At 49.6% G+C, this 23,722-nt stretch overlaps 1 protein-coding gene across 1 annotated transcript in view; it reads right to left on the bottom strand.

Moving 5' to 3' along the window:
* Positions 1-333: 333 nt before the first annotated feature.
* The window catches only part of ABLIM2 (actin binding LIM protein family member 2), a 72,762-nt gene continuing 49,373 nt past the window's right edge, over positions 334-23,722 (bottom strand). The window contains exons 11-15 of the mRNA XM_015421450.1: positions 16,909-17,010; positions 5,974-6,075; positions 5,526-5,574; positions 4,818-4,963; positions 334-854 (exon numbers count right to left, since the gene is read on the bottom strand). Coding sequence (XP_015276936.1) covers positions 334-854; positions 4,818-4,963; positions 5,526-5,574; positions 5,974-6,075; positions 16,909-17,010 — 920 coding nt within the window. The remainder of the gene's footprint in view (positions 855-4,817; positions 4,964-5,525; positions 5,575-5,973; positions 6,076-16,908; positions 17,011-23,722) is intronic.

The raw sequence follows: 23,722 nt of genomic DNA on the forward strand, positions 1-23,722 counted from the left end.
GATTCTGTGGCTTTTGCCATGATGTGTAAACTGCAGAATGAGCGGCGATGTCCAACTGTATCTAATTTCTTCTTCAGCAAGGTGAGCCGTCAGTGGTTTCAATTCTCTCCTTTTCAACAGTGCCTCCTTTGGGAGATCCGGGAAGATTTCTATCTTTGCATTATGGTATTTAAGATGCCCTCATTTTCTGGCAGATGTTAATATTTCTTTTTTATATCGAAAGTCTAACAGAGTAAGGATGATATCTCTGGAGGCTCTGGTTTTTAAGATGGTTACTGGTTCTGCTCTATAGGCTTTAGTGACGATCGGTAACACATTTCCCTTTGGGGGCACTTAATGCTGTAGCCAGGCAGATAATATCTCAGGTAAATCTCCCTTTTTTCCAATTGACTCCTCCATCCCTCTGATTTTTAGATAATTTTGCCGGATTGTCATATCTGTATGAATTGCTTTTTCTGCCAGAATGTCCTCCAATTGATGGAGTTTCTGGATCTCTGTTTGGTTTACGAGGCCAGTATTTAAAGCTTGCTCTGCCTTCGCTTTCGTTTCTATCATCGCATTTTGCAGTTTTTCCATTTGATCATACAACGGCTTAATTAAAGACGACATATTATCCAATATTGTTTTCTGCATGGTGGTGAAAGCCGCGTTTAGATCAGCCTGGGCTATCAGCTTGTCAAAGCCTCCACCCCTGGTGGCCATTTTGGCTGCAAGGTTGAACTGAGGGCCCGAGACTGTTTTCGCAGGGATTGAGGTGAGAATCGCTTGTACCTTTTGTATTTTTGCTTGATTCATTTGACCGTCACTTTGGTCGTCGTTTTCCATCAAGTCTGGTTTGATTTGTGCCATTCGATCTTTAATTAAAGTGAGGGGATGGTCGGGTAGAGCGGAGCAGCGGAATCAGGTGGCCATTCCCGTTTTGCGCCCCCTAGTGCCCCCCAAAATGCATATTCTTCATGCAAGTCCATGAACAATTCAACAAGAAAACCAAAACAGTCTTGGAATTGCATCAAGCGTCAGCCAGGGTTTGAACCAAGATGAAGACTTATGCTAAACCTCAGGTGATTTTCATAACAGAATCCCTTAACTAGAACACTGAGTCTAAAGACATATAAGCCCAGCTCTCACACACTTGCCCCAGCCCGATTTGTCCAGATGCCATGAATTTTTCTCTCTATATAGTAATTTTTCTCTCTCTATAGTAATTTTTCTCTCTCTATAGTAATTTTTCTCTATATATAGTAATTGTCTTTTGGTGGTGGCACGTTGCTGAACATTCCACACGCTCCCAAATCCCTGATTCCACACGCTCCCTGATGTGTCACTTAGAACCTGTCCCTATCCACTGGCTGCGTTGCCTGAGTCCCGCATCCAACATTCTAAACAGTTTGCTGTTCCTCTCCCCCCATAGCCAGTCGGAACACAGAGGTCATTTGCATATGCGGCCTGATTGGCCTTTGCCTCTAACATTCTAAACAGTTTGCTGTTGCTGTTGGAAGTCATTGAATGTGTCCAGAGGTAAAATACATATCCTAATCTACCCTTAAACAATCACTGGAGTTGCCAATCTCCCTGTGGGGCCTGGAGATCTCTCAGAAATCACCATGTTCCCCAGCCACAGCACATCATTTCCCCTACAGAAAATTTCCCAGATATTACAACTGATCTCCAGATGACCAAGATCAGTTCTCCTGGAGACAATGGCTGCTTTGGGCAGTAGACTCTATGGCATTATACCTTGCTGAAGTCCTTCCCCACCCCAAACCCTGCCCTCCCCAGGCTCTACCCCTCAAATCTACAGGTATTTCCCAACCCAGAGTTGGCAACCATGTAATTGGCTATGGAACCACTTTCCAGACCCTTAGAACTCAGAAAACATGGCATAGGAGGAGGTGCTTTTCTACACCCCCTCCTCCCCCCAAAAATAAGTCAGAGGTGGAGGGAACCATGCCTGTTACCGTGAAGCTGTCCTCCCATTCTACCCACTTAGGGCAGCAAAATGACTTGAGACAGCCCTGCCTTACAGCTAAGCAGAAGGAAAGAAACATGGCTTGCCTCCCTCTATTTTCCCCTTCCCTCTGCCACCCCACCAGCCACAGCCGGGACACTCACCTGGGGCTTCCTTCTAGAGCTCGTTGTATTTCTTCCCACAACGGGCCTTACTCCTTGTTTAGCAATAACTGATGGGCTGTTTTCATCTCTAAAAGCCGTCCGAGTGAACATTTAGTGACATACCTTATTCTAAAACAAGGTAACATATATATATATATGTATATATACAAAAAACCCCAAAACACTATGTACTTGTTTTTATCCTCCATTTTGGGGGGTTTTTTACAAGCCATCAAATAAATTGCCATCAGCATGCCCACCACAGGATTGCCAACTTCCAGGTGGTGGCTGGAGATTTTCTGAGATTACAACTGATCTCCAGGCGGCAGAGATAAGTTCACCTGAAGAAAATGGCTGCTGTGGAAGGTGGCCTTATACCTCATTGAAGTCTCTCCCCAAGCCCCACCATCCTCAGGCTCCACCCCCAAATCTCCAGGTATTTCCCAGACTGGAGATGGCAACCGTAACCCACCAACATCTAAATTTACTATAACACATTGAATCAATTCAACTTGATTTGAATCAATTTGATTCAATTGAAGAATAAATTGACAATCTGGGTAGCAAATAAGAGACAGAGTCTTGCAGGAATCCGTATTGGGACTGGTACTATTTAGCTGGTTTGGAAAGGACCTGGAATCTGGGGATAAACACTGGTGAGGCCTGAATTAGTGGAGAGTGATAGGAAAAGATCTTGGAGCTGTGGTTGGGTAGTTCAATGAAAATGTGTGGCAGCAATGCAAATGCATATGTTATGGTAGGGATTAGTTCATGAGCAGTAGAATCCAGACAAGCAAAAGGAAGCACTTAGTCACTCCAACAGCTATCAGCCTGTGCAATCTGTTGCTGTGTGTTGTGGTGATGCGTACTAATTTAGCTGCTTTTTTGTGAGCATTATGTGTGTGTGTGTGTGTGTGTGTATGCTTGCGAGCCTGGAGGTCACGGTGACTTCTGGTGACCCCTAGTGAGGCTAGGATGTTTCAGAGAGGTGGCTCTGATATCACATGCCTCTGCGTCTTGGCCCTGGTATTCCTTGGAGGTCTCCCATCCAAATACTTGCCAGGTCAGCCCTGTTTAGCTTCCGAGATCCGAGGAGATCGGGCTCGCCTGGGCTGGCCAGGTCAGTGCATAATTTACCTGCTTTAAAAGGGAATTAGACACACTCACGGAAGAGAGGGCCATCAACGGCTATTAGACTTGATGACTACCTGGAACCTCCTCCACAACAGGAGGAGGCTTTGTTCTCTATCTCTTGCTTGCAGGCCTTCCAGGGGCCTCTTGCTGTCCGCGGTGTCAACAGGATGCTGGACTGGGTGGAGCACTGGTCTAATCCAGCAGGGCTGATCAGAGTCTTGGCACAGGAGACATAAACCTACTCGCTGTTTAACATCTTTCATCATTTTTTCCTTGTCAAGTTGCAGCTGACCTAAGGTGAGCCGGTAGGGTTTTCGAAGCAAGAGACAGGCAGAGGTGCTTTGCCATCGCCTGGATTTCCTCGGTGGCCTTCCATCCAAGTACTAACCTGGACTGACCCTGCTTAGCTGTTGAGATCTGGCAAGACTGGGGCTACCCTACCAAGTCAAAAAAAGGGAAAAAAGTTATTTCCAATATCTGGTTCATGCCCCAAGTGGTCTGCAGCTTCATTATCATGAAGACATTCAAGTAGGGTTCTCTGCATGGATTTTTTGTTGTTCAGTCGCACAGTCGAGTCCGACTCTTCGCGACCCCATGGACCAGCTCCCGCCAGGCCCTCCTGTCTTCCGCCATCCTCTGAAGTTGGCTCAATTTCATGTTCGTTGCATCGATGACACTGTCTAACCATCTCATCCTTTGCCCTCCCCGTCTTCTTTGACCTTCAATCTTTCCCAGCATCAGGGTCTTCTCACAACTTTGTGACCCTTGTAGACAATAAGCTTGCCACTGAACCAATGAATACTTTTTCTTGAATTGTATCAATTGAATTGTCTCCTCAGTCTGTCTCCTTTAGCCTATCTGCTGTATCTGTATTTAAATTTTTTTTACTAAGATCCAGGAAACATGTTGGGTTAGAATCTCCACTCTGCCATGCAAGCCTGTTGGGTGAACATGGGCCAGTCAGACTCTCTAAACTGTCACAGGAAGGGTGGGATTAAAATGTAGTAAATAAATGCATAATGCTTTTCTGGATAACTCCTAACCCTGTATACCTGTCTTTATGAAATACTGCAGGCATCTTCCCAGGGAATATCTCTGCATCCCCTGTCAGTTTCATGCAAACTGGCCACAAGCAAACAAACAAAAACAGGCAAGGCCTGCAGAAATTTTTAAATGATTAAATTTGATCCCCTAGAATACAAATCCCAGGCTCTATCTGGATGAAAGGTGACAGGAATTGCTCCTTCTTGGAGGGCTTCTAATTCTTTAACTTTCATAAGATTCAGCAAATAAATAAAAAAGTTGCAATGAACTGAGATTTACCCTTTGAAATTAACAGGAAACTATTAAAAACATAACCAAAACCAAAATAAAGTGAATGACTGGATTGGGCACAAAAATGAAACAAATTGATGAGACAAGGCAATTAAATGAATCAAGCCACCAAGCAGTACATCAATATATCACCCCTACTTTTGTCACTTTTTGTCCTGGGATAATCTTTGAGTGCTCCTCCTATGTCCAGTTTCCTCTTCCAAGAACTGCAGGCTGTTTTTAAAAAAATGCCCCACCTGCCAGTCGCATCCTCAGCTGGCCCTCGGTAAATCTGACTGAGGTCTGCGGGGGCAGCTGCAGTGTGGGAAGGATGGCGAAGGAGGCTGACCTAGGAGGGCTCTGGGATCCTCGAGCAGCTACGAAAACAATCCACAGGATGAAGCTACCAAGGAAGTTAGAAAGGATCTAACAAGGGCAGACACAAACATGCGCCAGAGAGAAACACGCCGCCGAGGGCTTTGCAGATCTTCAGAAAGGGAGCAGACCCATCCCCCCCCCCCCCCCCCCCGCCCCTGGGGTGGGTCTCCTGCTGCATCACCCTGCTCAGGACAGATGACTCACAGATGAATGTGAAATGAGGAAGCTCAACAGGAACTGACACTGGTCCTCCACTTAGGCAGACACCAAGACCCAGTGTTGCCACTGAACGGAATGGGAAAGAACAGAGGAGAACACACACCCGTTGTCTGGGTTAGCTGCACACATATACAGATGTTGCATAAAAGAACCCAGAAAGCAAACAATACCAGGACAGATGTTGGGAGTATTAATAGTACCATGCACAAAAACAAAAACCTTTCTATCGGAACACATCTTACTCAATGGGGACTGTGATGCAATTAAATGAGAACAAAATGCTGCCACTCATTCATATGGAAACAAGCACATGGACGGGCACAGGGAGGGGGCTAGGCCACACGGTGGGGGGGGAGACTATACCATACTGTTTGTAGATAGGGGGCTTCCTATAGATGTTATCTTTTACTCCCGTGTCTGAAGAAAAAGAAAGGAAAAAAGCCACAGAGTAAGCAAGAATACGTTGTTTTATCTTCAGTACCTCCCCCCCAATGCAAACAGAGGCTGCTCAGCGAACGGATGTTTCCTTTTACAATAAAAAGCAATATTAAAAAGAACATGCTGTGGCCCCTCCCCCAAAAAATATTAAAATGAACTTGCTGGGGGGGCTCCCAAAAATTTCACTTGTTCCTACTGAGACAATTTGATGGCTTAGAAATGAGTTGCTAGCTGATGGAAATTAAACCCTATATATTGAACATAAATATGCAATTAACAGTAGCCCTTAAAGCTGTCCGGCTTGTTACATTGCTTATCCACACCGCTGACACATGCAGCCAAAGTACAGAGATGACAGCAACGGCAGTGAATGCCTACCTGGAACGTGAAAATGCCTAGGAGCCTGTGGATAGAGAGATGGCGAAGATTTGCTGTCTGAGTACATGGATAAGCTGGGTGTACTCCGACCACTTTCACTGCCTCCAAGTGGGAAAAGCAGGGGGAAAGGAGATAAAACAAAACAAAACAAAAAATGGCAAGCAATGTAGAGAATTCAAAATGTTTGTTAATTAAACAGATTTCTGGAAATGCTTTTGAGAGCCACACTACATATCACACTCCACAAGCATCAGCAATACGGCATTGTGCCTCTAGGAATGGGAAAAGGTTTCTTGCCTGTAACTTTGCAGAAGGGCTTGAAAAGACACCAGTGGGAGTGTGGGAGTGAACCCATCACACAACAATTGCCTCGGGAATTCAACCCGCCTCCTGCCCACAACCAAGGGATCTGGGGCAGAGCATGCAAGGTGCCGTGCAGGGTCGCCACCACCGGCCCCTTTCAAGGAGGAAGAAACTCCTGCTGATGAGAAGAGGAGGCATGCACTCATGCAGTAAAGCAACAAAGCATGGCAACTGCACAGTACTGGAGACTGCATAAACCCTTCCATGGCATTTGGCCCCAGGTTGATGCATAATGCTGCATGAGAGAATTTGCAAGCACCCTCGCTCTTCTCATAAACGGAAGTGGGTTTTGATCCTAGAATTTCCCTGATTTTTAAAAGAAAATCCAGTGCATTACACAAGACACCCCCCCCCCCCCGGGGAAAAAACCCCCTTTGAGGGGAAAAACCCTCTTTGAGCCAGCAGGCCTCCTTTCCCCACCACTTGCTTGCACAGTTTGAGCCCATAGAAACCAGACTGTTCACTTATGGTATACAGGCATTGCATGTGCTTACAAGTCCTCTGCAAACAAGCAAGACACATGACATCAAACCCAGACAGAATGGCACAACACAATCCATACAACATGTCATGAGCACAAAATATTAAAAAATCCATGCACAACAGTCTACTCAACTACTTATATCTAGCGGCAAACCACATTATTTGCTCACATGTGTTCTATGTATATATATAAATGCAGCATATTAATGAGGAATTAAACATTTTGTAGATACTCTAACAAAACCTTGACCCATTTTACATCTATGGAACACCAAGGCCAAAACCCCAGGACCTTTCCCTGAGTCCACGGCACATAACTTCTTTGGACCCTACTGCTGGAAGAATGCAGAACAGCAGCCAATTATATCAGTGTTATGTATTGGGATTGAATCATCCCTGATTGAATCACCCCAGAGATGGGATGAGCTTGGAGCACAAGAACGACAGCCTACCAGGATTCTGAAAGTAACCAGTCTAGTAGTAATGTTATGTAAATAGCCCATCGCTGGGAGTGGGGTGTGTTTGGGTGTAGCAACTGCATGCTATTTAACAAAGCTGAGGCTCCAGAATCTTGTCTTGCTCTTACTGAAATCACAAATAAAGTTGAGTTGATCACTGGACTCGAGCCTGCCCATCCATGGAACCAACTATTTAACAGTGGTGACAAGGATGGGATTCTGTTGAGCCAGCCCAGAGCCCATCTGCACCGCACCGCGCATTGAGCTCCAGTGCCAAGCGCATTGCATTGCAACTGGGACCATGGCTGCTGCTCCAGGACATCTGCCAGAATTTGACCCCGCTCACCTAGAGCTTTGGGAGACTTGGGTGGAGCGGCTCAAGTACTTCGTGCTGTTCCAGGACATCGAGGGCGAAGAGAAGAAGAAGGCTCTCTTGCTCAGTTCCTGCGGGATCGCAACCTTGAGGCTAATTCAGGGCCTCATCGCGCCCACCATGCTTGAGGCAGCCACTTACGATGTATTCATCAAGGCGCTCACCGACCATTTTGTGCCTCAGCCAACCAAGATACTGCACCATGTGGACTTCTACATGCGCCAGCAAAAGTCCAACAAGACAGCCGCCGACTTCGTGGTGGACCTTCACAGATTGGCCCTTTCATGCGAGTTCCTGAGCCTTGAAGACGCCCTCCTCAACCGGTTCGTGATGGTCATCCGAGAGGAGAAACTCCTCCATGGAACCAACTATTTAACAGTGGTGACAAGGATGGGATTCTGTTGAGCCAGCCCAGAGCCCATCTGCACCGCACCGCGCATTGAGCTCCAGTGCCAAGCGCATTGCATTGCAACTGGGACCATGGCTGCTGCTCCAGGACATCTGCCAGGATTTGACCCCGCTCACCTAGAGCTTTGGGAGACTTGGGTGGAGCGGCTCAAGTACTTCGTGCTGTTCCAGGACATGAGGGCGAAGAGAAGAAGAAGGCTCTCTTGCTCAGTTCCTGCGGGATCGCAACCTTGAGGCTAGTTCAGGGCCTCATCGCGCCCACCATGCTTGAGGCAGCCACTTACGATGTATTCGTCAAGGCGCTCACCGACCATTTCGTGCCTCAGCCAACCAAGATACTGCACCATGTGGACTTCTACATGCGCCAGCAAAAGTTCAACAAGACAGCCGCCGACTTCGTGGTGGACCTTCACAGATTGGCCCTTTCATGCGAGTTCCTGAGCCTTGAAGACGCCCTCCTCAACCGGTTCGTGATGGTCATCCGAGAGGAGAAACTCCGCTGAAAGTTCATCGGCCATGAGGAACTCACCCTTGCAACGGAGCCACTTTCAAGAAATCCTGGCGAGACCACCAGACCTCCACCGCGCACCAGTCCTCCGTTCCCTCGGCTTCTGGGGCATCAGACGAAGAAGAGACCCATCAGGTTCACCGCCCAGCTCGCCGCAACCAGCAGAGACCATCGCACCGACTGCCTGCGCCAGCTGCGGAGAAGCCACGAATGTTGCTCCTGCTGTTTCCGAGAGACGACATGCAGGACCTGTGGCAAGACAGGCCACATCGCTCACGCCTACCGCTCCAAGGGAGCCTGGAGATGCACAGCCACGCACCAGGAATCCACAGATCTGCATACCACTGCTGTCCACCAACATCAAGTACTGAATTTACCCCGGGACACCCCTGATAAAATTAAAGTGACTGTGCTAATAGAAAGGGTACCTTGCAAGATGGAACTGGACACAGGGTCACCCATCTCCATCATCTCGGAAGAGACTCTCCAGAGGCTCTGTCCACAAGGGGGTCCCTGCCTTAGACCCGCCAGGTTCACCCTCCAGACTTTTAAAAGAACAAGGTGGCCATTAAGGGGTGGGGCAAATTCCACGTGAAATACAGACAGTTTGAGGGAATGTTGGACATTGGTGGTGGAAGAATGGCTCACCAGCTTACTTGGACTGTCTTGGTTTATGCTCTTGGGGTTCAGAGTAACGGAGGTGCACCATGTGCACCCCTCAGACTTCAGTAATGTGTGACGAGTTCCCTGCCATCTTTGATGGAACACTCGGTTGGTACACAGATCCCCCGGTATCACTCCAACTCAACCCCGAGGTGCAGCCCGTTCGCCTCAGGGCCCAGAGAGTTCCATTTGCGCTCAAGCCCAAAATTGAGGCAGAACTGAGCCATTTGGTGGCACAAGGAGTTTTAGAGCTGGTTCCCCATGCCACCTGGGAGACCCCCATCGTAACCCCAATTAAGCCAAATGGGGATGTTTGCATCTGCGTGTACTACAAATGTAGAATCAACAAGGCACTGAGTGACCACGCGTACCTGGTGCCTGTGGTCAGGCATGTCCTAGCGACTTGGCCCAAGCATACCAACAACTCCTGGTGGACGAGCCGACTACTGAGGCACAGACTATTGTCACACACTGGGGTGCTTTCAGAGTCAAGCGGTTGCAGTTTGGGGTAAGCGTGACCCTGGGAATCTTCCAGAACTTAATGGACTCTCTCAAGACCATCCCTGGGGTCCAACCCTTCTTCATTGATGTATTAATTGCTGCCCCCATGTAAGAGGACTTCGCCACCTGCCTACGCACCGTGTTGCAGTGATTCGACTCCGCCGGGCTAAAGGTGAAGCGGGAGAAATGCCTCCTGGGAGCCCCCTGTCTAGAGTTCCTAGGGTTCTCTGTGGATGTGGACGGCATCCACCCAGCCCCCGACAAGGTTCATGCCATCACGAATGCACCCATTCCCAAATCCAAGGCCAAGTTGCAGGCTTTCTTGGGGCTTCTGAACTTTTACCACTCCTTCCCGCCCCATAAAGCTGCACTTGCGGAGCCCCTCCATCGTCTGCTCAACAAGAAGGTCCCGTGGGTGTGGGGCTGGTGGCAGGCCGCCGCTTTCCGGGCCGTGAAGGAGCCACTCACATCGAACAATGTCCTCGCCCATTTCGGTGACATGCTGCTGGTCATCTTGGCATACGATGCTTCTTCTTACGGCGTTGGTGCAGTTCTGGGTCATCGGTTGCCAGATGGGAGGGAGGTGCTGGTGGCCTACTACTCCCGGACCCTGTCATCAGCCAAGCGGAACTACTCCCAGATTGACAAAGAGGTCCTTGCAATCGTGGCGGGAGTAAAAATGTTCCACGATTACCTGTATGGCCGCTCCTTCACCATCGCGACCGATCACAAGCCCCTGCTCGGTCTCCTCGCCCCTGAACGCCAAATGCTGCAGATGCCAGGAATGGCCTCTTCCACTATCAGAGAAGGATATTGTCCAGTTGCTTGGTTCCCAGTTCAATTGGTGCTTCACATACAGGTGTTGGAGTTGAAAGCTATAAAATACAAACTAATTTCCTTCATCAGTTTAACGAAAGGGACCATAGTGCAGATAGCCAGGGGCAATGTTGCCACTGTGATTTATGTCAGCAACCACACTTTGCTAATGCAACACAAGCAGGTTTGTATGAACAGGTAAATAAATTCCGCTAGCAGCCAGTTACTAAAACTAAATTTTGAAGGGTTTTTATTCTATGCGCACAGAATAAACAACAGGTAAATCTTTTAAAAAACGGACTACAGAAAACAGAAAGAAAACACTGGTTTTGAGGAACTAAACAGTAACAAAATTTGCAGATCTCTCCACCTGAGAGCCCCTCCCCGAACTGCCACAGCCCTCTGGGGGGCCGTTCTCAGTCCACTGCGGTGGTGGTGGTTCCAGGCCGTCATCCTCCTCCTTGCGGAAGACAGGTCCAGCTCCGTGGGCAGTAGGCAGCAGTGGAGCTGGTCAATGTGCCTGAGTAGTAGCTGGCCCCCATTTGTCGATACCTCGTACCATAGGGGTCCAGTGACTAGGGTAACCCTTGCTGGAATCCACGTGGGGCCACTGGAATAGTTCTGCGCAAAGAAAGGTCCCCCAGAAAGAACCCTTTGGGGGCCTCCTGGCTCACTAGAGTGTGGCACAACTCTGGGGCTCGGTCTGGGTGCAGGCGGTCCAGCCACGTTGTGAGGCAGTGGCCCATTAAGAGTTCTGTGGGGCTGTGGCTGGTGGACGTACTCGGAGTCACTCAATGGCCAAACAAAAAGACCACCAGCCGTTGGTTCCAGTCCCTGTGGGTGAGCCGCTTTAGCGCGTCCTTGATTGTCCTCACCATCCGCTCGGCTTGTCCATCGGTAGCCGGGTGTAACGGAGTGGACCACACGTGCCTGATGAGTTTCTGGTCTACCAACTCCTTGAACTCTCCCGAGGTGAAGGCAGTGCCGTTATTGGTCACGACCGTGTCCAGTAGACCCTGTCTTCTAAAAATCTGTCTCAGGGCCTGGATGGCTGCACAGGATGAGGTCAAGGCGACTGGCACGACTTCCAGCCACTTGGTGTAGGAGTGTCATGCCCGCAGTGCAGCCCAACCCTGTGGACCCTGACCCCGGGGATTCTGCGCCCTCAACGTCCGAGGGTGAGCTCCCTGCACCCCTTGAATCACCAGACCTAAGTCCTGCAGAAGATGAGTACCAGTTACCAGGAGAGTTTACACCTGGAGCTGCGCCGGCAGAGCCAAGCACAAGCACCACGCCTCCGGATTCCCCCCCACCAGTGGCTCGTTTGCGAGAACAAAGGCGACGGGACATGGCAACCCAGCGTAAGGAGGCATGCATGCGAGGTTGGCGTCCTTTAAGCCCAGAGTACTGACCGGAGCCAGGACCTTGTTAGCGGCCGGTAATTGGCTAACAAGCGGAATGGGCTTTTTAGGCGGCTCTCTCAGATCCCCAACTCGTGCTGGCAACTAGCCTCATAGACGACTCGCTGCACCCCGGATCCTGTGTTCCTGTCTCCTGGTTTTCATCCTGACTCCCCAGCTCCTGACTTTGGCTTGCATGACGTTATTTCTCTGGCTTCCTAACTATGGACTGTGTATCCTGACTTTTGACGAACGGCTTTTGGCTTCTGAACTCTGCATGCAATCTCCAGTAACCCTAGACTGTGTTTTGACTTGATATTTTGGACTCTGCTCACGTTACTCTGTCTTATCTGGTGCCATGACCTCGGACTGTGTTTTGGCCCTCTCATGCCCTGCCTGGCCCGCCAGCGCAATCATGACAAGGAGTCCACCAGGAGAAAGAACAACTTCCCCTGGAACAGGCCGGCAAAGTCCAAATGCACCCGTGCCTATGGCATGTGGGTAGACTCCCATTGGTGAACAGGAGCCCTTGGAGGTTCGGGCTGCATCTCTTGGCAGGCCTGGCAACGCTATACCCAGGCCTCGATCCAAAATTAATGCCAAGCTTGCTAGATTTTGCTTGTATTATTCATAAACATTATTGTTGTGGGGGTGAATTCTGCCGCTTGAATAGCTACTTTCCCGGCATGGACACAAACGACTGCTCTGGCCCCTCTAGCAAGGAGGGAAAAGGTAGCATCTCTCAACTACAGCTGCAAAGGCCAGGAAAAATTTAGGAGAAAAAAATAAGGCCAAAGCCGATGGTGCAAAATCAGGAAAAATTATATTTTATTACTCAGTTAAAATTCCCAAAAAAATTCCCTATGCATTTTGTCAACGGGCTTCGTCAGGGGAATCTGTTCATCTTGCAGTCGTTCTTCAAAAAAGAGTACAAGGTCATCTGCAAGGTCAACCTTGCAAAAACACCCACCTCCGGGTGTCCCCACGTGTCCAACACTGGCTGAAGATACTTCCAATTGAGTTCCCACTTGCGTAATGATGCTCCCCCTCTGCTTAGGAAGTCTGCGGTCACATTCAGGGAACCCGGAAGGTGACCAGCCACCAGAAAAATGGTCCGGGACTGGCATTTGTCCCAAATCTCCAGAGCAAGCCTGCACAGACCCCTTGATACTGTGCTGCCCTGGCGGTTGATGTAGCACAATGCTGTGGTATTGTTCATTAGGATCGCTACTGTCCGGTGAGTCACCATGTGCTGGAACGACCGGAGAGCATACCTGACAGCTAGCAGTTCCAGGAAGTTGATGTGTTTGTGAGAAACATGAGTTTCCCAACTGGATCCCACACATATTCCATTGAGATGTGCGCCCCAGCCCCAGAGAGATGCATCCGTAGTTAACATCATGGATGGGGTGGGAGAGTGGAAAGGCGCCCCTGCTAGTAGGTTCCGCTAGTTCTCCCACCATTTCAGGAAAGCCAGAACCTGGATGGGAATGACAAACCGCTGGGAGTGGGAGTGACACTGGGGATGAAACCTTTTCAGGAACCATAGCTGGAGTGGTCTCACGTGAAGCCTGTCTAACATGATTACCACTGTAGTGGCGGCCATCAGGCCCAAAAGACGCTGCAGTTGCCTCACTGAGGCGTCTCCCTGAGAGTGTACAAGCCTTATAAGAGCGATGATGTCGTCTGCCCTCTTGGGAGGGAGGAAAGCCTTGCAGTTAATGGAGTCCAGAATCGCTCCTATGAACTGGACCCTCGAGGAGGGGAGGAGCATTGACTTCTTGTGGTTGACACACAGACAACTAACTTCCCTCAGTAACTCTAGCGTCAAGTCTATATGTTGAAGGAGGGTGGCGTTGGAATTTGCTACCAGGAGTTAGTTGTCGATGTACTGGAAAATTCTTATCCCCTGTAGACGAAGATGAATGGCAATGACCACCATCATTTTTGTAAACACCGGGGGGGGGGCCTAGACAGCCCTAAGGGAAGGGCCTTGTATTGATAATGGTGTTCCCCCACTGCGAAACACAAAAACTTTCTGTGGGCGTGATGAATTGTGACATGAAAGTAAGTGTTCTGTAAATCCACGATCGCCATCCATGCCCCTTGCTCGAGGAGGGGGAGGATGCTCTGCAAGTCAGGGTATTTGCCACACGCTTAATAAACTCCCCATAAGACTTCAGATCCTCCAAGGGAGATATTGGAAGGTCCTCCGACACTCTTTGCGGTGGAGAAGGGCTGGGTGGATGCTCTTGGCTCTCTTCCCCCGATTGCGAGGAGTCAGACAAATCAGATCGGTCAGAAGGGTCTACAAATGCCATTGGCAATGTCGGAGCTGACTGGGTTGGTACCGACGCAGATACAGTCTGTGACATCGATGAAAGCTTTTGCTTAGGGTGCATGCCTATCACTATCGATGGCTGAAGTGGCAAAAACTCCAGCATCGGAGCAGGATGTTGATACCGAGACAGTCGGGAAGATGTCGATTGACGATCCCATTCCATCAGCATACGAGGTGGAAGCGAGGGCACAGAAGATGACAACGGATATGCCCCATACAGGTATTGCCACTGGCGTTGATCCCAGGGGCTCGGTGGAGGAAGGAGTGGCCCCAAAGGTCGGTCTCAATCGTTGATTGACGAACAACAAGGGAAGGGTTGTGCAAACGCACGTGCTCCTTGGCCCGAGTGGATGCTCTCAACACTGGAGGAGCGTGAGGCTTGAGTCAGGTCCATGTCTTGCTCAGAGTCAGTGAGCTGAATCGGGTGCAGCGAAGGTGAGGATGGAACACCTTTCAGCTGCCCATGGCCTGGTGAGTCAAGCGAAGTGACTCCAGAAACCTGAGACAGTTCCGGTGCATGTCCAGGAGTCGAAGGAACTCTGCTAGGAGAGTCTTTCAAAGAACTCTAAATGTTTAACAAGACAGGACTTACCTTTGTATGTTGGTTTTTACTCAGCAGGGTTTGCCCTTCTATATGCTTGACAGTTTTACCTTAATAAAGTTTTCCATCAATTTACTCGGAACAAATATTAAGCTAACTGGCCTGGGCCCCTTTTAAAAAAATGGGTGTTGCATTGGCCACTCTCCAGTCCTTTGGTACAGAGGCTGATCTTAGGGACTTGTTACATATCTTAGCTAGAGGATCAACAATTTCATATTTGAGTTCTTTCAGAACTCTATGATGGATAGCCTCTGGTCCTGATGACTTGTTAAGTTTGCATTTTGTCAGTAATTTCTAGAACTTCCTCCCTTGTCACCACTACTTGCCCAAGCAATAGAGACTGGGTAAAACGCTCAGGGCTGCTTAACTTAGAAAAAAGGCAAGTGAGGGGAGACATGACAGAGGTCTATAAAACTATGCACGGTGTAGTGAGAGAGGACACAATTCCCATAGTCCTAGAACCTGAGGTCATTCACAGAAGCTGAAGGGTGGGAGATTCAGGATAGACAAAAGGAAGCACATCTTCACACAGCATACAGTTAATCTGTGGAACTTCCTGCCACAGGATATGCTGATGGCTGACACCCTGAAGCCTTTAAAAGGGGACTGGACGAATTCGTGGAGGACAGGACTCTCAATGGCTACTAGCCAGGAGGCATCCATGTGCTCCCTTCCAGTACCAGAAGCAGGAGGCCTCGTTGAGTCCGCTGGCTGGGAGCACGGATGGGAGGATGGGGTCATCCTGCTTGTGGGCTGGCCGGCCACGAGGGGAGCAAGACACTGGCCTCGCTGGGCCTTCGGTCTGATGTCGCGTGGCTCTTCTTATGCTCTTAAGTTTATATACTACCTAACTTATAAATGATGCTATGAGGGTTCTTGGGAACAAAAGAACACACACACACCTAGTAACTGTTTAACAACAACACTTTTATTCTCTTTTCTAGGTTCCAGTCTTGCCGTATGATTCACTCAGTTCTTAAAGGGTGAGCCTCACGCCTGGGTGGTACCACACCCTTCACCAGGTAAGTCAAGAGACGGGGAGATGGCATCTGTCAGGCCACCTCCCTCACTCCTCCTGTCCCAGCCTCCTTTGCCCTTCTGCCCCTGCTCCTCTTGGCCTTCCTGGTCTTTCTGTCTCCTCCTCTACTCTGCCGTTTCCTCCATCTGCCCACATCTGCTTCTCTCTCTGTACTGTGTCACCGCCCTTCTGTCTTCTGATTCTGCCTTTCCTTCTGACGCCTTCTCCATCAGCACTGGACTTGCTGCCATCCGGTCCTTGGCATTTCCCATCTACCCAGTGTCTACAAACCAGCGTTCATAAACACCATTCCTGTCTGGGACTTAAGCCTCCTCTAAGTGACTACTGTCCGTCCTTTAAGTACATCTTTCACTGCTTCTTTTTGCTTCCCATTTATGTTACAATAATGGTCAATAAAGTGGGTGTGCTCAGGTAAGAAAAAATGTGTATCAATCACCTGCAAATTACTGAACTAATGAGTAATAAAACATTCTAAGAGTCCAATCTGCTCAGCCCCCCCCACAAACCAGATGTTGATCATAAATATTTTGCAATATCAGAAGCCCTCAGTCTAATAAAATGCAGTGCTGAGAATGTCAAACACACCAATTGGAACAGGACCAGAAATCCTTAACTGAACCACTGGGGGGGGGGGAACCCTGCACACCACCTAGTGAAGTGCCACAACATCTGAGGGGCTGGCCAATCTTCCCATCTCCGGTGACAATTCCAGCTGCAAACATGAGGCATTAGTTCCATGAGCTTCCTAGCTTTGCATTACCAAAATACAGTAATAAAAATGTTTCTAAATGGCACAATATTGGTTCTAATTTCTAAAAGTGTTCAGGAATTGTTCAACACTCACTGGAATAAAAGGTTTCATATTTATAGAACAAAAATATCAAAACTCTCTCTATCAGAAGGACATGCGCAAACATAACATCCAAGCACACGTGGAAATGCTCACAGTTACCACAGCACAAATGGCATTTCTGGCCTTACCTTTGAAGAAAGGGATGTAATGGTGGTGCCTGAATGCAGATGTGAGGCTTGTGTGTTGGGGGAGGGAGAGGCAGCTACTGGTACCAAGACTCTGAGTACCAGCTAGGGGGCAACAGAAAGTGCAGTCATTTCCTTTCTAAGACCTACAGAACATTTCTTTCTAAGACCTACAAAACAGAAAGGAAAGTCATTTCCTTTCTAAGATCCACAAAGCATTCCACATCTTTGAGCTCGGGGAAGGGCTTCTAAGTTGGCCGGGTGGTGCCCCTTCTTCTTGCCCTGGCAGAGAGGAGATCAGCCAAGGAGCGGGCAGAGCCACGGACTGTGCAGACAGGATTGCTTTAAGGGACCTTCTGAGCCCGCCCCCCCCCAGGTGCTGGGCTGGAGCCAGCGGCAGAATAAGCACAGCTGGGGTGCTGCTGCTGCTGACCGCAGGGAGAGGTTGCTGTTGCACGTTGATCTACCTGAGATCACAACGGGAGCCGAATTCCCGACCCGGGTGCCAGAGGAGCATCTGCTGCTTCACTCATCTGCATCTCTCCCTCTGCCCACTCACAAATGCTGCCTCCCTTTGGCAGAGAAGCCCTGTATGGCTGGGTAGGTAGCACAAAGGAAGGTAAATGGCCCTCTCCTCCCATTTCTGTGGCTGTCAGCTGCTTGGAACACCTCCCTGTCCAGTGTGAGTCCCAGGCATGTCGGGGAAATGGGAAATATAGGATTATCCCGCACAAGTCTTCAGGGCCCGAGTTGTAACTATAAGCTCTCAATGGCGGTTCCCACATGGGGATGGGCTCACGTGGTTCCCCCACTGCTTCCCCGCCCCCCACCTCCCGGGAACAGCCACCTCCAGTCTACTAGGGCTTTTCTGGGGTTGTTGTTTTTATAATGGCAATTAAATACAGTTGTATCGATACAATCCATGTATTATATATCCACCTATTAACAGGTTCTCTGAACTCCCATCTTCCCTTTTTTTAAAAGTAAAATCTCTAGCCACTTTAGTTCTGGAGATTTGGCGTCTCCTTACATCTCTGCAACAGAAGGGGCCAGATATTTACTTGTTTTTTTAAAAGCTGGGAATTCAGAGATCCTGGTACCCAGATTGTTGTAACAATATTTAACTGTCAATTTAAAAACAACCTGGGGACCCCCCTCCCCATGGTGGGGGAGGGGAGGAGAAAAGGGCTGTTGCGGGGACAGAGGCAGGGGAAATGGCTGCTCTGTGTGTGTGCACGGGAGAGCTTGGATTCTCCCACCCACATGGCAGCCATCTAGGCTGTACTTAAGATCTTTCCTGAAACTTTGGAGCAAGGGAGGTCTGAGAAAGATCAGGGGAAAGCTGGGGAAATTTCAGGGAAGGTACCATGATGCTGTCTGTGGTGAAGCAGGAAATAATGCTGCTTCCCAACGGCAGTCGGACCCCCAGGGTAGACTAAGTAGTGTGGGAAGGGCCTATGCTGTATTTCGCTCTCGCTCTCTCTCTTTCTCTCTCTCTCTCTTGCTCTCTCTCATTGCCAAGGGACCGGCCAGGGTCTTCACGGCAGCCCTTCAGGTCGCCAGAAAGGTCCTGCGTACCCTGAGCCCCTGGCTGTCACCTCAGAGGAGATTACTGGATGGCAAAAAGCCTCCTGTCATTCTGCAGGACCTAATATCATCGAACAATCCTTAGTGAATTCAAGGATATTTGTATCCTGACAGATAAAAAAAAGTTGAGCCTTGTTATAGCTGGGAGTGAAATATATGGCTAAGGAGCAGTCTCCATTATGCCCAGCAGCACCCATTTGGGAATGTCCAGTTAGTCACAGGCCATTTTTAGGTCATGCCACCACTACTGGCTTCAGACAGGAGACACTCACATCACTGTTCAGGGAGCAGGTCTAGTCAGAAGTAAGTCCCATTTTATTCAAAGGGCCTCACCCCCAGGGGAGCATTCTTAGGACTGCAGCCTCAGACAAAGTCAGTCATGAGAAATCTTAATTCTCTCCTTGGGGCCCTACTTTTTGGCTGGGTCACTGCTGGCCATTTACGGCACTGAGGGGAAACTGCTAGCATCACAGGCACCCTCCAGGTGGGACCTGGGGATCCCTCGGAACTACAGAGATCAGTTCCCCTGGAGAAGATGGAGGCTTTGGAGGGTGGGCTCCGTGGCCTTGTGTGCCCCCAGCCCTGAGGCCCCTGCCCTCCCCAGGCTCCACCCCCAGATCTCACTGAGTTTCCCAACCTGGATCTGGCAGCCCCCCCACCCCACCCCCCACTGGTGGCCGGGGGGACGACGACAACAACACACCTGGCAACCCCACAAGCAAACCAGTAAATGTAAAAATTAGTAACTGTCACTGCTTATTTCTGAAACTCAACATCCTGCTGAACAGTCAAAGAGGAATTAGCTTTGCAAATGAGCAGGCACAGAAAGCTTTAACCTGGATGTCCAGGTGGGAAGGGCAAAAGACGAGAGCTAAGAACTGGGGCCTCAGAAAAAAGAAGATGAGTTTTCGAGTCCTCTGTAATCTGAGATGCTTCCGTACTACTAGGGAAATCAGCAGATTCATCTGGACGTTCTTGTCAGCAGTGGAATTTATGGTGTGATTTTCATTACTGAAACTTGGTGGGTCATTTTTCATGGTCTTCTTTCCCACCCCCTCGCCTTGCAGCAGTCCTCCTTCCTCCAGGGTTGAAGACAGAGGGTGGCTCTCGGGGAGAAGGTTTCACCGTGCTGCCCTCTGGTATGTGGTGTCCTGCAAGGAGCGATCCTCTCCCTGACATTAGTCAACATCTATACGCGCCCCCTTGCCTGGTTAATTCAGGGGGTTGGGCTGGGTTGTCACCAGTATGCTGATGACACCCAGCTGTATCTGTTGATGGACAGCTGGCCGGACTCCGCCCCAGATGTCCTGGCTAGGGCTTCTGAGGCTGTGGCTGATGGGTGGCACACGAGCTGGCTAAAACTCAGTCCGGCTGAGACTGAGGTCCTGTCCCTGAGTCGTGGGGGGCTGGGTTCTGGAATCCGGCTCCCTGCCCTTGGTGGGGCACCACTGACACCGGCGCCAACGGCGAGGAGTCTGGAGGTGATCACAGATGCCTCCCTTCCCATGGAGGCCCAGGTCACCAGCGTTGCCAGACCAGCCTTTTACCATCTTCGGCTGGCCAGGCAACTGGTTCTCTACCTCTCCTCCCACAACCTGGCAACAGCGATCCACGCAATGGTCCAGGCTTGATGACCACGACTCGCTCTATGCAGGCCTACCCTTAAACCTGATCCAGAAGCTTCAGCTGGTACTAGCAGTCCACGGCCCCAAAGACGTCCGACTTGCCTCGACCCGGGCCAGGGCCGTTTCAGCCCTGGGCCCAGCCTGGCGGAACAGGCTCCCGATCGAGATCAGGGCCCCCCTGCGGGGGATCTGTTGCAATTCCGCAGGGCCTGTAAAACGGAGCTGTTTGACCAGGCCTTTGGCTGAGGCTGTGGACATCAAAGAACATCGGCCTCCCCTGCTTTAAGTGCCCTGTGGCGCTATTTACATCTTGGACACCTGGAGCAGCACCCGTTTCCATCAGAATGATTCACTGCCCCTCTCCTGGCGTGAGCTTACTGTGTGTTGGACTGTAATCACACGCCGCTGTTGTCATTAGGAATTTTAGATTGGTTACTCTAATAATATTGATGTTTTAATTGGATCATTGCTCCGGTATTTATGTACTGTTTTATAATATGATATAAGCCACCCTGAGCCCATTTGCGGGGGTAGGACGGGATAAAAATCCCACACATAAACAAACAAACAAACACTAAGTGGTGGGCGACTGGGCGCCAAAGTGGGCTCAGCCAGTGTCAATGTGGCTGGAAGCCAGTCGAGATGGTAGCTGCTAAGGTACAAAGGCTCTAAAGGATACCACTGACAAAACAATGTAACAAGCACACTTTTTGGGAATTGCCGTGCTTGCCAACAAATGGCAGAAACACCCAGCTTTGGATCCTTGAGGTCTTTGTCAGACTTCCTGCGTTGGGCTCCCACAGTGGCGCATCCAGTACGTACCCCCCACCCCACCCCACCCCATGGTGCACCTTGTATGCCAGAGGGGAGGGGAGGCAACATTGCTTATCAGAACTGCCATAATCTTTATCTTGGTGTTACTTTCCTTCAGTGCACAGTACACGGGGTCACCTTCTCTGTGTTCTGAATAGACTCAGCTTTATAGGGGATAACAGATCTACTGACTATTAGCCATGATAGCTGAATGGGGCCCCTGGGCTCAGAGACGGAATGCTTCTGATGGCCAAAGACGGGGGAGAAGCTGGCAGGCGAGGTGTCCGGCCAGCAGGATCTGCTCGCTGGTTTCCCTGTGGCATCCCTTGGAAACAGGATGCTGGACTAGATGGGTCACTGGTCTGACCTAGCATGGCTATTCTTATGTATGTAGGCATTACTTTTAGGCAAACTTTTAAATGGCATAAAAGGGATGATAAACTTTTTAGAGGACAGACCAAATATTTAAAATTATCTCAATAAACAGAAGTGGTTATGCTCAATTATCTGCCTGTTTGGCTCATGCTCACTGGTCACAGTTAGAGAACCAAGTGTTCTCCAGATTCAGTGCCATTTGTTTGTATGACTGGACTGATTCATTAAACGATTAGCTTAGCTTTTCCCATCTAGTGCCATGGCCAATTGTTAGAAGACATATAGTTGAAAGAGGGAAAAATCCATTTGAGAATCTTTAGTTGAGATTTGCTGCTTATATGTTTCTGTGTGCCTTCAGTGTCTAACTGCTCATGAACCTACCTAACCTTGCAATTGGTTCTTCTGATTATTTTGCAAGCAGATGTGGCTGACTGTGCAGATGTAAAAGGAGTCAATGCAGGGTTGCTCATTTAAGGGATGGATTCGACTGCACAGGTGGAAAGTCAGGACAAACTACAAGTGATCCCATACTGGACTAGGACTGGATTATGGTCCGGGGGGACGGGGGGGGGGGCGGGTATGTGCCTATCCTCGGGTAACTGAGAATAATTATTATATATTTAGAAAGTTTAAGGGACACTTCTCCAGAGACCCACTTCAGATGGCTAACAAGATAAAAACAATTCATCAAAGTTTATTTCCTATTACCACGGAACAACTTGGCATCGTAGCACAAGGGACTACTGCTCAAGCACAACGCTGTTCAACTAGGTGCCTGAGACATACTTTGACCACAGAGGCGTGCAAAGGGTCTGCCACGGCCTCAGACGGGGAGCTGGCTCCTGAAGCACGGGCCAGGTTCCTCAGAGTGTCCTCCTGGGCCTACCCCCCCCCCTCAGTGCAATACTCCCCTGACTTGGCCTCCGCACTGGTGCCGCCCCTCTTCGGTCTTGCCTCCTCCCGGTGGTCTCTGGCACCCCCACGGGTGGCTGCCTTGTTCCCCGGCGCTTCCCAGGGCAGGGCTCCACCTGCTGCTGTAGCACAGCTCTGCCTGCCATGGGCTGTGGGCTGCCTCACCGTTTCCAGTGCTCCTGATGTTGGGCACAACCTCCCAGGTGCTGAAACTTGCAGCCCCCGCCCCCCCAGCTCACTGCCTCCTTCTAACTGCATGGCTTGCTGATGTGGGCTCCAACTCCTCAGCAGCATCTCCTCACACACACACGCACACACACACCCTGGACAGCCTGGCCCTATTTCCTGCAAGTCAGGCCACACAGGGTGTGGCGTGATGCCACCCAGGCCTCGTGGGCCTGCCACAGGGTGATTTTATCAGGCTTGTGCGTAGTCATGGAAATTCAATTCAAGTAAGTTTTCCTGGTGATTGCATTTGCGCCAAAGCTTCTTCCTCCCCTTACTAGAAGAGTTGGGACAACCAACCCAAAACTTAGGAAGGCCAGACTTGAAATGTTCCATGAAGGAAAGAGTCAGTCACACCACCTGGGAGCAGCACGCCGAAAAAGAGGGTTGGCCGAGGCTCCCAATGGCAGATCCCTTTTAGCAGGCATTTGTTTCAAAGCCTCGGGAAGGAAAACAAACTCTCTCAACAGGGACAACAATCCTGGCTTTATTTCTGGGGCCACCATTCAAGAAGGATACTACTTCAATCTGGAAAAAGGATTCAGGGGAGAACTGTGAAGGCGGTAAAAAAATCTAGAAGGCAAAATTATTTAAACAAAGGATGCAGAAATTGTGCATGCTTAAGCCCGGAAAAAAGAGCATTTGCCGGGGAAGAAGGGATTAACATTTTCCAAAAGGTTTCTGAAGGAATAATGGGGAAATTATGTACCCTCTCTACTAGGTGCAGGAGAAGAGCAATGAGTGGAAAGTCTGGGAAGGTGGATTTTGGTCAAACCTCAACTTGCAAGCTAAGGAAGCAGCCAAGTTCAAGCAATGGGTGCTTCAGAGCTGGTGTGGCGTTCCCATCTGAGACGCAGGCTCAGAGCGGAAACCCTGCTTTATTCCCGTTTGTCTCCCTTCCACTTTCACAGCCCTGTCCTGTAAGACATTTAAAAAGGTTCCCAGATCCTCTGCCCTTCTCCCGCCCGTGTCGTTCTCCAGTTTGCTCTGCAGCCTTTCCCAGAATGACAAAGACAGAAACAAAACTGAATCATCTGCATTTTCCCACTCTAGCGAATGCCACAGCACTATAGCATGCTCTAACCCCCAGAAACAAAACACCCCAGAATGGCTTGGGTGGGCATGTACTTTCCGTGTCCTGGCTAGAAATGATGTGTTCTTACTTTCCAATAATCCCATAGTATAAACAATCAAACAGCAGCACAGATGTAGATTCTTATTTCCACATCCTCTCCGAGGCCTGTGGCTCCTGCTGCCCAAAGGTGAGCGCCCGCCGCCCA

The sequence above is a fragment of the Gekko japonicus genome, unplaced genomic scaffold (assembly GCF_001447785.1).
Source record: "Gekko japonicus isolate JY-2015 unplaced genomic scaffold, Gekko_japonicus_V1.1 scaffold895, whole genome shotgun sequence".
NCBI classification, from domain to species: Eukaryota; Metazoa; Chordata; class Lepidosauria; order Squamata; family Gekkonidae; genus Gekko; species Gekko japonicus.